The sequence below is a fragment of the Narcine bancroftii genome, chromosome 1, assembly GCF_036971445.1.
Source record: "Narcine bancroftii isolate sNarBan1 chromosome 1, sNarBan1.hap1, whole genome shotgun sequence".
NCBI classification, from domain to species: domain Eukaryota; kingdom Metazoa; phylum Chordata; class Chondrichthyes; order Torpediniformes; family Narcinidae; genus Narcine; species Narcine bancroftii.
The window spans coordinates 99889188-99907814 of record NC_091469.1 but is presented as its reverse complement, the minus strand read 5'-3'; the positions used below and the strand labels follow the sequence as shown (position 1 = coordinate 99907814).

General features: G+C 35.9%; 1 protein-coding gene across 11 annotated transcripts in view; it reads right to left on the bottom strand.

The window, feature by feature from the left end:
* The window catches only part of lrsam1 (leucine rich repeat and sterile alpha motif containing 1), a 125919-nt gene that overhangs the window by 69731 nt on the left and 37561 nt on the right, over positions 1 to 18627 (bottom strand). For all 11 annotated transcript variants that reach the window (XM_069933746.1, XM_069933755.1, XM_069933809.1 and 8 more), the window contains 4 exons: positions 18524 to 18608; positions 17187 to 17308; positions 13686 to 13776; positions 11225 to 11355 (listed from right to left, as the gene is read on the bottom strand). In XM_069933746.1, the coding sequence (XP_069789847.1) occupies positions 11225 to 11355; positions 13686 to 13776; positions 17187 to 17308; positions 18524 to 18608 (429 nt within the window). The remainder of the gene's footprint in view (positions 1 to 11224; positions 11356 to 13685; positions 13777 to 17186; positions 17309 to 18523; positions 18609 to 18627) is intronic.

Below are 18627 nucleotides of genomic sequence, written 5' to 3'. Positions count from 1 at the left end.
TGAAAAATTAATGAGACATAATTTACTTTCTATGGATTTATGTTTTAGATGCCAGAAAGAAAAAGGAACGGTTTTACATTCAATATGACTCTGTGAAAAGGTGACATTTTTTTGGATGCAATTTAAGGAACTTCTACAAAATATTTTTAAAGTTAAATTCCTAATGCTAAGTAGTATTAAAAAGATTTATTTGGAATTAAGATTAAATAAATTTCAAATAACATTTTTGAGATTAGCATTAGCAGTTATGAGAAAATGAATTGCGCATACTTGGAAAAATGATTATAGAGTTGAATTTACTTCGATGGCATACGGAATTGAGATCTTGCAAACCATTGAAAAAAAAAACAACATATTGTTTACAAGATATTTTTTTTAAATCATAAATTTGGAACCCATATTTGGATTATATGGGTTTAAAATTTTGATTACTTCTGCCTTGGTCTGGTGAAATGCCTTAATCCATGATATTTATCTATGTCATTACAGTTTTCATCTTTTTTCTCTTTTCTTTTTCCTTTTTTCTTTTTAGGGGGGAGTTTAGGTAAGGGGTATATAAAGGGGGAGGGTTTATTGAGTAAGTGGGGATAGAGGGGCTTTTCTGTTATATGCCATGTATACATTTTAATAGTATATATTTTGTATTGTTTTTATTAACTTTATGTATCATGGTTGTTAAATTTTAAATAAAGTTTTCAAAAAAAGAAAATGGAATATTTATTTCTTAAATTATATGTAACTTTCTCCAAAGATATTCAACTTTGTATTTCTGTACTCCATCTGATTTCCAAGTACATTTGATTTCCAAGTCACTGCAATACACTTCCTTGCCACTGGTAACTTTATTTTAATAAATTTCATTTGATAAAATTATCATTTTAATTTAGGTCTTGTTCCTTCTGTATTCCCCAATAAAAGTAAATCTGGATTTTGTGGAAAAGCAATACCAGTAATCTGTTCTAGAAACTGACCAAGTTATGGTCAGAACATGACCAAGTAGAATGTAAAAAACTTCCTATTCATCACTTCTAAAACATTAATCTAATAAATCAGATTTCATTTTATGCAATTTTTGCAGCATTAAATATAAATGATGTAAGTCATTGTATTGAACTAAACTGTACCTAACATTTATAACATTCATCATACAATCTTGACAGAGATCTGCCCATCTTTTCTCATTAATTATATTTAAATCTGCGTCCCACTTCTGTCCAGATTTATGAACTCTCTTTTTAATAGAACCTGCTTGTAATAAAAGATACATTGTAGAAATGAATTTTTTAGTATAACCTCTCCCAATAAGAACTTTCAACTTCACTACAAGCCGGGTAGTACATTGTTGGACCTAATTTTTCCTGCAAGTATTCTCTCAATTGAAGACAACAAAAAAGGGTATTCCGAGTTATTCCATATTTATCTTTTAATTTTTGAAATGACAATAATTGACCTTATTCATAACAATCTTCTACATTTTTAATACTATTATGAGATGAAAGATTTAAAAACTGATTATCTTTAATAAAAGGTATAAGATTATTTTGAATCAAAGTTGTATTGGGTGATATACTTTCATTCCAATTTCATTATTTACTTTATTTCAGATGGTAATCAAATGTTTAAGCAAAGGTGCTTCTTTCACACTAGTTATTAACTATGAATCCCAGTTAGATATAAATTCCTCTGCTAATTTCTCTCCTATTTTATCCACCTCTATATTGACCCATTCCAGTTTTCCTGATCCCTCAAATAAAGTAAGAAATCTCAACTGAGCCATTTGGTAATAATTTTTAAAATTAGGAAGTTGTAAGCCTCCCAGTTTGTATTTCCATGTTAATCTTTCTATAGATACTCTTGACATTTTACCTTTCCAAAGTAATGTTCTTATATGTTTATTTATCTCATGATAAAGTTTGAAAAAGATATTGTATCCACAGAAAAATATTCATCTTGATACAGTTTACTTTACCTGCTGTTATTGGCAAAGCGATTCATTTTTAAAAATCCTCTTCAACTTTTTTAAGCAATGGTAAATCAATTTATACAAGTTATTTAAATTATCATCTATCCAGATCCCTCAATATTTAATCACTTCCTTTGGCCATTTAAATTGAGTATTTCTTTAACAGAGAGTATATAATTTGCTTGTGTAAGAGGCATAACTTCATTTTAATCCCAATTTAATTTAGAACCTCAAATGTTTCCATATTCTTCCAAATTTAAATGTAATTTGCGTAGGGAAGCCTCTGGTTCTGTCAAGTATATCAAAACATCATCTGCAATTAAATTGATTTTGTATTCTTCCTGATGAATCTTAAACCCCCAATTTCTAAATCACTCCTAATTACCTCAGCCAGAGGTTCTATAGTTAATATAAACAAGGCTGGAGATAAGGGACAACTTTGTCTACTAGATCTCACCAAATAAAATGGATCAGACATTTGTTCAATAGTTACTACTTTTGTTTTATGTTTATTATATAATGCCTTGATCCAATTTATAAAAGTTTGTCCAAACCCAAATTTGTCTAATAGTCTCTTTCTAACAAATCCTTTCTGATCCATGTTTATTAATTTAGGTAATAAATTAGTAACTCTATTTGCCAATATTTTAACCTGTATTTTATAATCTACATTCAATTGTGAGATTGGTCTGTAAGAAGAAGGTTTTAAAGGATCTCTGTCTTTTTTTGGTATCACAACAATTATTGCTGTTGAAAATGAATCTGGGAGTACGAGTTCTTGATGTTTGATCCAACATTTCCATAAAAATGCTATTAATACATCTTTAAATCCTTTATAGAATTCAGATAGAGAACCATCTTCCCCATAGATTTATTACTTTGCAATTAACTTTTGCTTCCTTTACCTCTAATTGTGTAAATTGTGCACTCAATTCTGTTTGTTCTTCAAAATTTAACATAGGTAAATTTATCTTCGATAAATATCTATTTTATTTTCACCTTTTAAAGACTCTGAGCTGTATAATTTAGAATAAAAGTTTTTAAAAGTTTTGTTTATTTCTCGAGATTTATAACTAATCACATTCAAATCATTTTTATCTGCATTAATTGATCTTTTCAGTTACCAAATGAGTCCTTTAGTGCTCACTCACCTAGCTGATATCTTTGTTTAATTCTTATGATCATTTTTTTTTGGTTCTATAAGTTTGTAATAAACTATATTGAAGTTTTTTATTAATTAATTGGCTTCACTTATCTTCAGAATATCGTTTCTAAAGACTCTTTTCCAATATTTTTATTTTTTGGTCCAACTGATCTACTTCTTCCATATAATCCTTCTTAATTTTCGTAGCGAAACTTATAATTTGTCCTCTCAGATATGCTTTTAAAGCATCCCATATTACAAATTTATAATTTAATTGAATTCAAGTTAGTGTCATAAAATAACTGAATTTGCCTTCTAATAAAATAACAAAAATCTTTCCTTTTTAACAATGTTAAATTTAGTCTCCATCTATATACTGATTTTTCTTTATTTGGCATTATAATAGTCATTAACAAAGCAAATGATCTGATAATATTCTCATTTTATAATCAGCATCTAATATCCTACCTTGTGTTTGTGTAGATATTAAAAATAAGTCAATTCAAGAATTGGAGTCATGTCTAATCAAATAAAAAGTTATCTCTTTCTTTAGGATGAATTCTCCTCCATGCATCTATCAAATTCAAGTCTTTCATTAATACCAAAGCTGTTTTTGCTGCTCTAGTTCTTGTAGTTCTATCTAGAATCGGGCCAAACAAAAGTTAAAATCTTATTATCGTGTGCCTCGCTAAATTCAAAAAAATCTCTGGAATAAATCTCTGATAATCTACATTGGTGCATAGAGATTGAGAAGTATCCATAATTTTGAAAAAAATTGACAATGTACCATCACATATCTTCCAGCAAGATCTGTCACTACATTTTGCATTTTAAATGGAATATTCTTTTTAACTAAAATTGCCACTCCTCTTGCTTAGAATTAAAAGAGGATGCTACATATCCAACCCAAACTCTCTTTGACTTCAAATGTTCTTCTTCAATTAATGAGTTTCTTGCAAAAAAGCTGTCTACACCCATCTTTTTAAAGTATACTAATACTCTCTTCCTTTTCACGGGCCCGTATAAACCATTCATATTATAATTTATGAATTTAACTGTATTAATCATCTTGCTAGTTCATTATTTATTCTACCTCTGCCTGTAAGTCTTCCTCCCATAACTCTATTGTTCCAGACCCAATGTGTTTATACATCTCTCCTCCAGCAATCCAGATAAAAATAAAACCAAAAAAAGACAAAATACTTTCAAACTATAGTTATAACAAAACATGTAACATATGAATGAAACATATCCTCCCCAATAAGTGTTGTAATAATATGATCCAACACCACTTACCTCTATTTTACGGGCTGTGACCAGAGTCACAATTACCCACATGATCTAATTGAAGTTAGAAACTCCCACCCTCCCTGGTGTTTTACTTTAAATTCTTTAAATCTTGATTCCAAAATTAATTGAAAGAAAAAAAGCATATTATACATACAAGGGCAATAAGAGAGGAAAGTACATCTTAAGTTACTCCTCCTTCTCAGAAATGCCTAAACATTCAGTCTATTAAAGAAATTAGAACATTAAGAGTTCATCATATTCTTCATTCCCTCTGAACAAATGGAAGATCCCTTAGCTTTCCGCAAAGCTAAAAAAAAAACGTTTCCTTCATTCAGTATGAAGATCTTCTAAGTTGCTGGATGGCGGTGAACAAACCTACATCCTTTCTCCCATAGAGGCTTAACTGGATTGAATTCTCTTTTTAATAAATCTACGTACGTTTATGTCAGGATAAAACAAATCTTTGGCACCATCATACTCCAGTGGACCTCCTGTCGCTCTTGCCTTTGCTGCTACCAAAGATAAAATCTCCTCTTTATCATGGTACCGAAGAAACTTTGTCAATGTAGATTGTGGGGAGGAGTCACGTGATGGAGTAGTGGCCGGACGGAGAACTCCAGCCCTCTCCAGAAAAGTCGGGAAAAACAAGAGAAAATACAAAGGCACAGAAATAAAAGTTAAAGAAAAGTGAGTATAAAGGTGGAAAGAAGATGGAGACAAAAGAAGAAAAATCAAAATCAACGGTAAGAAGAGAGGAAGAGAAGACAACGGAGGAAAAAGGTGAAGGCCTTACCTGTCCGAAGAGGCCCGGTGTGGAGAGAGGAGCCCGCTACCTCAGGTCGGTAGAAAAAGAACTACAACAATGCCTCGCAAAGCCGAGTAAAAGTGCGCAACCGCGCATGAAAAAAAACAAACCGACGGGAGGGGGGACCAGCTGGGGAGTCGATCTCCACAGCCGGCAACGACAGCTGCAGAACACCTGCAGCAAGAAGAGACCACAGAAGACAATAGAAACAAGAAAGAGAAGGAAAGGGCAACAAAGAAACAACAGATGGCCAACCCAGAGGAAGAAGAAGAGGAAGAATACAGTGAAATAGATGAAGGGAAAGGCAAGGTAAAGGATATACTTTCTCTTGTTAGAGGATACATGGAGTCATTTAAAGAATGGCAAACACAGGAATTCAATGATTTAAGAAGAAGAATAAACAACACAGAAGAGAAAGTGAATAAAATAGATATGACCTTAACAGAAATGGGGAAAAAAATGGACAAGATGGAAGAACGGGCAGTAGCAGCAGAAATGGAGGTAGAAGACTTAAAAAAGAAATTGGAGGAATCTAATAAAAAAGCTAAAGAGACACAAGAACTACTAGCTCAAAAAATAGATATAATGGAAAATTATAACAGAAGAAATAACATAAAGATAGTGGGCCTTAAGGAAGATGAAGAAGGCAAGAATATGAGGGAGTTTATAAAAGAGTGGATCCCTAAGACCCTAGGATGTCCAGAACTACAGCAAGAAATGGAAATAGAAAGGGCACATAGAGCATTGGCCTCTAAACCACAACCACAACAAAAACCAAGATCTATTGTAGTAAAATTCCTAAGATATACTACAAGAGAAAAGGTACTGGAGAAGACAGTGGAAAAAGTAAGAGAGGGCAACAAACCACTGGAGTATAAAGGGCAAAAAATCTTCATTTATCCAGATATAAGCTTTGAACTCCTAAAGAAGAGAAAGGAGTTCAATACAGCAAAGGCGATTTTATGGAAGAAAAGGTATAAATTTATACTAAAGCATCCAGCGGTATTGAAAATATTTATTCCAGGACAACAAAACAGACTATTCTCAGATCCAGAAGAAGCACAAAAATTTGCAGAACAATTACAAAAATAGACTGAAGAATGAAGACGGGTAATGAGAGTAAAAATGATCACGATTGATATGTATCTGGGTAAAGAGGTATAAGAGTGAATAGATACAATGTGCATACGTGAATGTATCTGTACTTAGAGGAAAATATAGATAGTATAGACAAGAATTAATAAGGGAAGGTAATGGAATAGAGAGAATAAGGATGGAATTAAAAGAGTGACCTTTGTTACATATGAAAAGCGAAATCTTTTCTGGGGGGGGCTGGGTGGGGGGGAATAGCGGTCACTGCAAAACCAGTTGACGCTTGCGAGTGAATTCGCAAACCCAAATGGAGAGGGGAGATGTGGTTGTCCGACAAGGGATAAAGGGCAACTCAGGAGGGGAAGGGGAGATTGGGCATAAAGAAGATAGAAATAGGAGAATAAGGAAAATGTTTGATGTTGTAGGAATGTTGTCTTATAAAGAGTTTAAAATAAGAAAACAGAAATGGAAAAGGAGGAAAGGTAATGATGGAAAAACGGAAAGAGAAGATAAACAAACTATAAAATGGCTACGCTGAACTATATGACTTTAAATATTAATGGAATACATAACCAAATTAAAAGGAAGAAACTACTAAATTTACTGAAAAAGGAAAAAATTGACATAGCATTTATCCAAGAAACACACTTAACTGAATTGGAGCACAAGAAATTAAAGAGAGATTGGGTAGGACATGTAACAGCAGCATCGTATAATTCAAAAGCAAGAGGAGTCGCTATATTAATTAGTAAAAATGTGCCATTTAAAATAGAAGAGGAAATAATAGATCCAGCAGGGAGATATGTTATGATAAAATGTCAGATATATTCGGAGTTTTGGAATCTACTTAATGTATATTCACCTAACGAAGAAGATCAAAAGTTTATGCAAGATATCTTTTTGAAGGTAGCTAATACGCAAGGGAACATACTAATAGGAGGGGATTTCAACCTGAATTTGGATTCAAATATGGATAAAATGGGGAAAAAAATTAACAGAAAGAACAAAGTAACCAAATTTATAATTAAATCAATGCAAGAAATGAAACTTTTGGATATATGGAGGAAACAAAACCCAAAAGAAAAGGAATACTCATACTACTCGGCTAGACATAAAACATACTCAAGAATAGACCTATTTTTGTTATCAGCTAGTATGCAGGATTGAGTAAGAAAAACAGAATATAAAGCTAGAATATAATCGGACCATTCACCCTTAATATTGACAGTAAAGCTAGAGGACATCCCTCCAAGAATGTATAGATGGAGATTAAACCCCATGCTACTTAAAAGACAGGATTTTAGAGAATTTATTGAAAAACAATTAAAAATGTATTTTGAAGTAAATACGGAATCAGTGGAAGATAAGTTTATACTATGGGATGCAATGAAAGCATTCATTAGAGGGCAAATAATAAGTTATGTAACCAAGATGAAGAAGGACTATAATCAGGAAACAGAGCAGTTGGAAAGGGAAATAGTAAATATAGAAAAAAAATTAGCAATGAAGGAAGATACAACTAAAAGAAGAGAATTGGCGGATAAAAAAATAAAATATGAAACACTACAAACATATAAGGTAGAGAAGAATATAATGAAGACAAAACAGAAATATTATGAACTAGGTGAAAAAACGCACAAAATCCTAGCATGGCAGCTTAAGACAGAACAAGCTAAGAAAATGGTATTGGCATCAAGGAAAAAAGACAAACAAATTACATATAATCCAAAAGAAATTAAGGAAAACTTTAGAGAATTCTATGAACAATTATACCGAACTGAAAACGAAGGGAAAGAAGGGAAAATAGATGAATTTTTGACTAAAATTGAACTACCAAAACAACAAATAGAAGAACAAAATAAATTAACAGAACCATTTGGAACAGTAGAAATACAAGAGATAATAAAAAAAATTACCAAATAATAAGACACCAGGGGAGGATGGATTTCCAATAGAATTCTACAAAACATTTAAAGACTTATTAATTCCGCCCCTCCTGGATGTAATCAACCAGATTGATGAAACACAAAGCTTACCAGATTCATGTAAAACAGCAATAATTACAGTAATACTAAAACAAGGGAAAGATCCACTCTCACCAGCGTCATATAGACCAATATCTTTGCTAAACACAGATTATAAGATAATAGCTAAACTATTAGCAAACAGATTAGCAGAACAGGTACCGAAAATGGTAAATTTAGACCAAACTGGATTTATCAAAAAAAGACGCACAACAGACAATATTTGTAAATTTATTAACTTAATTCATGCAGTAGAAGGAAATAAAGCACCTGCAGTAGCAGTTGCTTTAGACGCAGAGAAGGCCTTCGACAGAGTAGAATGGAATTATTTGTTCAAAGTATTGCAAAAATTCAGTTTACCGGAGAAGTATATTAATTGGATTAAAGCATTATATAAGGGACCGTTAGCGAAAGTGACAGTAAATGGACATGTATCAAAGCAATTTAACTTAAGCAGGTCAACGCGGCAGGGATGCCCACTATCACCTTTATTGTTTGCGCTAGCTATAGAACCACTAGCAGAATTGATAAGAATAGATAATAATATAAAAGGAATAAAAATAAAAGACAAGGAATATAAAATCAGTCTATTTGCGGATGATGTTATAGTGTACTTAACAGAACCAGAACTATCAATAAAAGAATTATATAAGAAATTGAAGGAATATGGAGAAGTGTCGGGTTACAAGATAAATGTAAATAAAAGTGAAGCAATGCCTATGAATAATGCGGATTTCTCAAAATTTAAGAAGGAATCTCCATTCAGATGGCAAATGCAGGCAATAAGATACCTAGGTGTACAAATAAACAAAAATCTAGGCCAATTATATAAACTCAATTATAATCCACTAATGAAAAAAATTACAGGACGATTTAGAGCATTGGAAAGATCTACCACTAACACTAATAGGAAGGATAAACTGTATTAAAATGAACATTTTTCCAAGGATATTGTACTTATTTCAGGCATTGCCAATACAACTGACAGAAAAATTCTTCAAATGGTAAAACTAAACAAAAATGGGAACAAGATTTAAATATAAAGATAAAAAAGGAAACATGGGAGAAATTATGTTCTGGAACGATGAGAAATACAATAAATACGAGGCTGCGTATGATACAATATAATTGGTTACACAGACTATACATTACACCGCAAAAGTTAAATAAATGGGACCCAACAGTATCTGATAGATGTTTTCGATGTAAAAAAGAAAGGGGAACAACAATTCATGCAATCTGGACATGTGAGAGAGTAGAAAAATTTTGGGATGATCTCAATCAGATATTAAATAAAATAACAGAAAACAATATACCAAAGAATCCAGAGATCTTTCTCCTAAGTAACATAAAAAATAAAGAATTTGGAATTGACTTGGAAGATGCACAAAAAAGATTTGTTAAGATAGCCCTAGCCGTAGCAAAAAAATGTATTATGTCAACCTGGAAATTGGAAGATAATTTGAAAATACAACAATGGTATATAGAAATGAATAAATGTATTCCATTAGAAAAAATAACATATAGTTTAAGAAATAATATTGAAATATTCGAACAAGTATGGGAGCCTTACATTAAATACAATAGCGAAAACCTACCGGGAACAAACATTACCTAAGTTGATGGAAGGAGAAGAAAAGAAAAGAATGGACTCAGTAGAATTTCTGGTGTATTTTTGTTGAATGACAACATTGTCTGACTGGCTTAATGCAACCTAGATTGTATACCTAAAATGGATGAGAGGGGGGGGTGGGGGGGTGGCTTGGGAGGAGGGAGAGGGGGGTGGAGAAAAAGTCACTGTATATGTGTGAAAAAGAAAAAGTGTATATCATGGCTAACGTGATTTATGGTGTGAAAAATAAAAAATTTTAAAAAATTTAAAAAAAATGTAGATTGTGGACTTTGAGTTGGAAGCGGTTTACATCTAAGAGCTCTAAGTACTCTTTCAATCTCTATGGGATAATCAAAATGTTCAGCTCCCAACTTCTCAGAAAACCATTCCAGAAGAAAACCAATCAAATTGTGCTTTTCTTCATCTACTTTTAGACCCACAATCTTAATATTATTTCTCCCTCTAAAATTTTCCAATACATCAACCTGTTGCCACAACTTCTTATTCTCCACAGTTAAAGCAGTAGTAGTATCTTCTACTATAGTTATTCTATCTTCTTCCATTCTTTTCATTGATCCTTCCAGTTTACATAATTTTTTTTAAATTTTATTGACAGCCTCCAACACTATTTATTTCTCCCTTTACATTTGCCCATTGCTCAATATTCAATATATCTTTAGCCTTAGTCTTGAGTCGTTTCTACAATTCTAGCTTTTCTTTTTATCTCTTCTTCTTGCTGCTGCTGTGCTCCTTCTTGATCTTCATCCTCTTCACTGCTGGTTGTCTATGACCCCGAGTCTTCTGACAGTGTTGTTGAAGGCCTCCATCATTCGCGCATGTCACTTCTGGATTCTTCTTCTTGGATGCCATCTCCCCATCGCTGCGGGGGAGCAACGTCGAAAGAAGGGCCCTCATAAAGATCACTCACCTGGGGAGCAACTTGGATGCTAGCTCCCTGCTTCTCAGCAATGGTAGGCCTGGCTTCTCTTCTTGTCTTCTCATTGCATTGGGCTCCAGGTAAGGCAGCAGCAGCTTTTTGTATTTTAGGAGACATGTTTAGAAATATTGTACATGTGTTTAAATGTGTTTCAAATAACTTTTAATCGATCAGAACATTATTTAACCTAACTTTTTTTAACCGTTTTCCAGGAGGGTTAGGTTCCACGTCCTAACCCTAGAGCATCACGTACATCCCCCCACAGATGGTTGTACACCACTCTGTTGCAGACAGAATTGCCATAGCACATCATTAACTTGCTTTTGGGTTTGAAGCCACAACCTGTGCACCACTTACCTGCCACTTCTCTGCCTCTAACACCTGTTGACGGAATGTGCCATCGACTGTATCACAATCTGGCACATGCCCATCACTCTCAAGCACCGGAAGCAGGTACTGAGAAGGAGGCATGTACTCGATTCCAAGCTCTGGAACAGAAGCAGATAAAATCAGGGTTATTCAAGCACATCCACTGTGAAACATGTTGGCTGGCCATTTTAGACCAGTAGTTTATCCAGAAATCTCTCTATGCTCCTTTTATTTTGTTCTGGGAAATGAATTCACCCACTGTTTTCACGTGAGAGTATGCCACTCACCAATGCAATGGAAGTAAGAATGTCACCCAAGTTTTCTGTCGTCAACAACCATTCCACCCAAACTATTTTCAACAGGGAGGGAGGGTTAAAATTGGTAGGTAATTTTTATAAGGAACATATTTTATAACAGTTAACAATCTCAGTATTTACAAATTTATTTATAACCAATTCACACCCACTTTGTCTCCCTTTCAGGATGTTCCAAGGAACTTCAGAACCAAAGTAACACTTGTGAAGTGTAGTTAGTCATGGTGGTCATGTCCCTTGTCAAACATAATCAAATTTCCATAAATCCATACAGTTTCTTCGTAATCATGTTATGAATTTCCAAGTGCCCTATTACAATTGCTCAAATAATATTTGACTTTTCTCTCCTCCTGATGTCAGGTGGGAATTCTACCTCATCTTTCCCTTTTTTCTAAAATGGAATATAATTCTTACTCCCATCACCATACATGAGGATTCCAAAATTTAAGGAACCCTTTATAACCACTAAAAATACTCTCTCCAACTCTTCACTTCCAAGGATACCAATCTAATCAATTTACCAAAATTTTATCCCATTTATTTCTATACCAGCTTTATTTTTTAAGAATCTTATTATAAAAGTATCAACAATTTATTTATTCACTTCCATTTACTTATTTTCCAAAATCACTTATCCTACAAGCGCACATCAGGAATTCACATCTTATTTATTTCTTGGGAAAAATGTACAGTCTCTTTCAACATTTCATGATTGAAAGAAGAAAAAAATAGGGCAAATGATTTCTCAGTCATCCTTCACTGAATTCCAAAATCTTTTCAATCTTCAGGGTGCACCACATTTTCAAGTAACATTTGGGTTTTTTTTTTAATTTCCCTATTAGCCAGAACAGACAATCTGTTCCAAGGATTTTATGCCTAAAGGAAAGTGTTTTTTTTTAAATTCTGAACTCTCAAGATGTCTTGACCTCCAGCTTTCAGCACATTGGCCTTTTTAAAAAATATATTTTTATTGAGTTTAACATAATAACTCTACATTCAAAGTCTACTAATATAACAACATTGCCTTCTTCAATCAGTGTTTTGACCAATAGAAATTGGGAGGTCATGATACAGTTGTACAAGATGTGGGTGAGGTCCCATTTGGAGTATTGAGTTCAGTTTTGGTCACCGTGTTGTAGGAAAGATGTTGTCAAGTTGGAGAGGGTGCAGAGAAGATTTACAAGGATGTTGCCAGAACTTGGAAGCCTGAGGTATAGGAAGAGGTTGAGCAGGCTGGGCTTTATTTCTTGGACTGTAAAGAGAATGTAGGATGATCTCATAAAGATGCATAAAATCATGAGGGGAGAGGATCGCTGAAAATCTGTAACCAGGGGTCATGGGTTTAAGGTGAGGGTGTGGTGGGGGGGGGGGAAATAGATATAACAGGAATCTGAGGGATAACTATTTAAGCAAACAAAAAGAGGGTGATGGGTGTATGGAATGGGCTGCTGGAGGAGATGGTTGAGGCAGGGACTATTGCAATATTTTTTTAAAAATTGAACAGATATGATGGGTTTACAGCTAAATGCAGTCAAAAGAAACTAGTGGGTGGGACATTTTGGTTGGCATGAACAATTGAGCTGAAGGGTCTGCTTCCACACTCTGAAGACCATGGTAAAGTGAAAACAATTTCTAAGAATATTTTTTCATACTCAGCACTCTCCCAACCGAGCAAAAGTGTGCACAGGTCCTCTGTGATGCCTTGTAATGGCACTGATTTACCACAGCTTACAAACAAATAGAGAATACATTCACTCATTTCTTTCTGCACAACATGAAGTCAACTTTCCTTTATCATTAACTAGACACAACAATGCATTCTTCAACTCCCCAAACACCACCCAGCCAAACCCTTCTGATCTTCTCATTGGCTCACTGCCACACAGGTGATCATGACACTGTCACTCATTCTCCTGTGTCTGACATTTAACACACTCACGCATGCATGCTATTACTCCCACCTGTCACTTCATTTAAGTCATCAGCGGCAACCAGCACCGCTCCCGATGAAGATAAGCATTCGATTGAGACAGCCTTCAATGTACCAGGCCTGATTAAATCCTTAATAGAACTAAGAACATATTCACCTGTTGAATATATCAATCACAAACTGAAGTCATGTGAGCCAACCTTACCTTGACACAGAAACTGTTTGATGGCTTCTGTTCCATTGCTGCACACGGGGGCTGGAGGGTAAGTCAAGTCTTCTGCATCCAGACTGAGGGACTATTGGGAAGATCCAGAAGATAGAATGGAAGATGGAAAGAAAAAAATAGATAACATAAATCCCCAGAAAACATACTGCATGTGATAGAAAGTAGATTGTGACAGCAACACACCGCATTGCTGCATAAAATCTGATAGCTGGATCCATAATTAATGATATCCAGGAGCAATTGCAGACTGTGATATAATCCTAGAGTTCATTTATACATTGAACAATGAATAACCAGCAATGAATTACACACTAAAATCTATTCAAGATGAATGATTAAGAAAAGATTCATGGCTACCTGGGAACCAGTTACTGAATAAATCAAGGGACTTCAGTGAAATCATACACTGGTCTTGCAGTGACAGGCACGTTGGTTGAAACCTCAAGCTAGCTGCACTGACAGCGGTTGGGGTCTGATGTTTCTCAGCCGCAGTCCTATGTCTAGAAGCTTGGATAATCTTGAGTCAGTGACAACCAATTAGAGCCCAAGACTCAGGAGATGTGGGGGGGGGGGACTCCTCTGTCATTTTTTTGCCTAGTCCCGCTGACCTGCGCCCAGTCCATAGCTCTCCATACCTCTCCCACCCATGTACCTGTCCAAATTCTTCTTAAATGTTAAAATTGAGCTTGCATTCACCACTTCAGCTGGTAGCTTGTTCCACACTCCCACCACTCTCAGTGTGAAGTTCCCCCTCATATTTCCCCTACACTCTTAACCTCTGCCCTCAGGTTTGTATCTCACCTATCCTCAGTGGAAAAAGTCTACCTACATTTACTGTCTATTCCTCTCATAATTTTAAATGCCTCTATCATATCTCCCCTCATTCTTCTACACTCCAGGGAATAAAATCCTAACCTGTGTAATCTTTCCCTGTAACTCAGTTCCTGAAGTCCAGGCAACATCCTAGTACATCCTTTCTGTATTCTACCTTATTGATAACTTTCCAGTAGTTAGATGACCAAAGCTCCACACAATACTCCAAATTTGTCCTCACCAATGTCATATACAACTTTACCATAAGATTCCAACTCTTATACTTAATACTTTGATTAAAGACTAGGAACAGCTGCTATCCCTCCATCATCAGACTCCTCAACGATAAACTCAATCTCATTTAAGGACTCTTACTTGTGCACTTTATTGATTTTCTTTTGTTCTCTCTGTATAGCAGTCAGTTTGTTTAAATTTGTTATCTGTTTACTGTTCTTTCATTTGTTTACATGTTTACACTGTGTACAGTTTTTTTTTGCTCTAACAATTAGTGGTAATTCTGCCACACCCACAGGAAAAAGGAACCTCAGGGTTGTATGTGATGTCATGTATGTACTCTGACAATAAATCTGAAATTAATGAAGGCCAATATGCTAAAAGCTCTGTTCACGACCCTCTCCATCTGTAATGCCACTTTCAAGGAATTGCGTATCTGTATTCCCAGATCCCTCTGTTCTGCCGCACTCCTCAGTGGCCTACCATTTACCGTTTATGTCCTTTCTTGGCTTGTCCTTCCAAAATGCAACACCTCACTTGTCTGCATTAAATTCCATCTGTCATTTTTCAGCCCATTTTTCCAGCTGGACCAGAATCCTCTGCAAGTTTTTAAAATCTTCTTCGCTGTCCACAACACCTTCAATCTTAGTACCATCTGCAAACTTCCAATTTACCACATTATCATCCAGATCCTGAATGGTGTCATCATGAACAGCATTGGTACACGGATGGTACATCGATGGTACATTGGTACATGAATGGTACATTGATGGTACATGAATGCCACATTGGTACATGAATGGCATTTACTCAGTGGGCCTTGTACAAATACTAGTTAACATATTAATGAAGAATGCTGATCCATGCCCCCTTGATGACTGAACTTTACCCGTCTAAAACCAGTCCAACGACTCACCTACAGTTACAGGCTAGCTGAGTTAGACCAGCTAAAGATGTGGTGAAAAGGACCAGTCAGGCAGACATACCACCCAAATCAGAAACGTGTATCAAACTAATGACTTTCTCTTTTCCAGAAAGATCTCAAAATAACACTTCCTTGATTTTTCATCCTATTTGTCAAAACCAATCCCCATACAAAACAGGACATCTACAAGATACTGCTGATCATGGTGCCTGAAGTAACAGACAAGCTTCTGGTGAAACTCAGTGGATTGAGCAAAATCAGCGGGAGAAAAAGAACTGTCAGTGCTTCAGGCCAGAACCCATTCTCCCGTTTCTGGGACTGTGCACTAATCCGCTGATCCAGATCCCACAACTCTCATGGTCTGCTGCCAAGCATGGGTGCTGCCATCTTGAGCATGGTTTGCCAGTTAAAAAAAGCTGCCAGCTGCTTTTACAGGCCATTCAAAACCTGTGCAGGAATGTCAGCATAATGACCAGGCAGTAGGACCCCTCAGAGGGGTGCAGTGTCCCAGCTCTTCTGCATCCACACCAGCAGCAGTACCACCATTTATTTTAGCCACTTGGGCAGAGTAACATGACAGGCACTGTCCAAAACACACTACCATTCTAAATGACCCATGTAGTCAAGAAACCATTCAAATCTTACCACTAATCTTTTCTTATAACATAGCCATCATCTAATTATATTACAGTATAGCAGTTATTATATACTTGATAATGTTTAAATAATTTTTTTAAATTTAGATGTTCAGCACAGTAACAGGCCTTTCCAGCTCACAAGCTCATGCCCCCAAATACACCAATTGACCTACAACCCCCGTGTGTTTTGAAGGGTGGGAGGAAACCCATGCAGACGTGGGTAGAATGTACAAACTCCTTACAGATAGGGCCAGATTCGAACCCAAGTCCATTGCACTGTAATAGCGTTAAGCTAACTGCTATGCAAACAGTGTCATCCGACACAACAAATCCTAACAGAACATACTAGCATTTTAAACTGGTTAAAAATCCAGAGAAGGTTCACCTGGTTATAGGAAATAATGTGATAAAGGGAGGGTGCTTAAATATCATACTTGGCATTGACATGGCAGTTGAGCATCCAGCTTTGTTCCAGTATTTATATAAATGGATCAATCCTTTAAAAGCATAGAACACAACTGCACAGAATCAGGCCACTTTGGCCCTTCTAGTCTGTGCCGAATCATTTTTTTGGCCTAGTTCCACTGACCTACACCCAGTCCATAGCCCTCCATACCTCTCCCATCCATATACCTGTCCAAATTCTTCTTAAATGTTAAAATTGAGCCCGCATTCACCACTTCAGCTGGCAGCTCGTTCCACACTCTCACTATTCTGTGTTAAGAAGTTCCCCCTCATATTTCCCCTTTCACTCTTAACCCATGTTCTCTGCTTTGTATTTTCTACTCCATAATTAGTCAAGTACATCAGTCAAGTACTGATGAAAATGCTGCGTCAATTAAAATTTCAAAGTCAGACCACCAAGATTACCTCAAGTGTCCTGATGTATGCCAGATCCTGTGGGAGGAACCGGATTTGATTCTGACTAATGTCAAGTGTGCGCAGGCTCCTCAATCCACTCAGAGATTCTGGCAACTTCCGGATCTTGTTCCCTAAAGCAAATTGGGAAAAAAGGAGGGAAAAAAAAGGGATATTTACAATGGGACTATTCAACCTTGAATCCAGCATCCTCAATCACACTGTCCCATTCCTAGCCAGGGGTGCCCCCAAATCACCCTAGTCCACCCCCATCTGAACTGTCACTGTTTATCTATTAATTGCTGTGGTCCAACACTATCCACTGATCTTATATCTTCTCTTCCAATTGACCCATCCAGTGCCAACTAATTTAAAAAAAAATACAACTTGAAAGAAGGCCCTTCTGGCCCATGAAAATAGTGCCACCCAATTAACCTATAAATCCCATACATTTTGGAGGAAACTGGAGCACCTAAGGTAAACTCATGCAGATCATAGGGAGAATGCACAAATTCCTTACAATGAGAGATGTGAACCTGAATTGGTGGTACTGTAATAGCACTGCAGTAATCACTGTATTAACCATACCATTCTAAATGCGAGCACATTCAAGTTCAACCCCCAAGCACAATCATTCTCAAATCAGACAATGATTCCCAAGAGTCTTGTCTGCTTGTAGAACTCAACAGAATTTATTTTCATCTGCAATCCCAGCAAGTATACTTTATCAGTGCAATCTTATTGTGACATAAAAATATGTCCACTGGATATATAGCTGCATTCTGAAGGCATCACATATTCGCTGCCTTCACGTGACTCTGTAATAAGTGTATCGCTGAGTTGGGGGATAGTGTATCCAACACTTACCATGCATATATAATAGACCAACCAGGCATTCATGTTTCTGAAGTGGATACAGTGGAACAGCCAAAGCTCAAAAACTCTCAGCCTCAGCCCGACCCATCACCTCACTTTTTTTTGTCACCAATCAGGTACAATAGAACCCTACAGCCTGCCAAAGGGAGGACAGGTCTGTGGGAGTAACAGCTGTACTGGTTTGCTGCACTTTCACGGGGTCGTATAAACAAACCACTGTAAGGATCATGTGCAGGATGCTCTTCCAAATGCAGAGATCTCCACATCATTAATTCAGGCTCCTGTTGCTATCCCAGCCCAAAAGCTGCATATATTTCACTTCCATCAGCAATGGAATTGCCAAAATAGTTGGAGATATCAGAGAACAATTCCACAGATAGAATGGGCTTTCAGCTTAGCCACTCAGAAGCATTGGTGGGCAGCTTTGAACCCAGTCTCACAGGGGAATACACTTTAAAGTCAAGGTCTGTTACCTTTTAGGTTTAGTGTCTGAAGCTGGGCCAAAGATGCAAGCGAAGTGGGGAGAGATTTTAAGTGGTTCCGTTCCACATTGAGCACCTGAAATATTACAAAAATC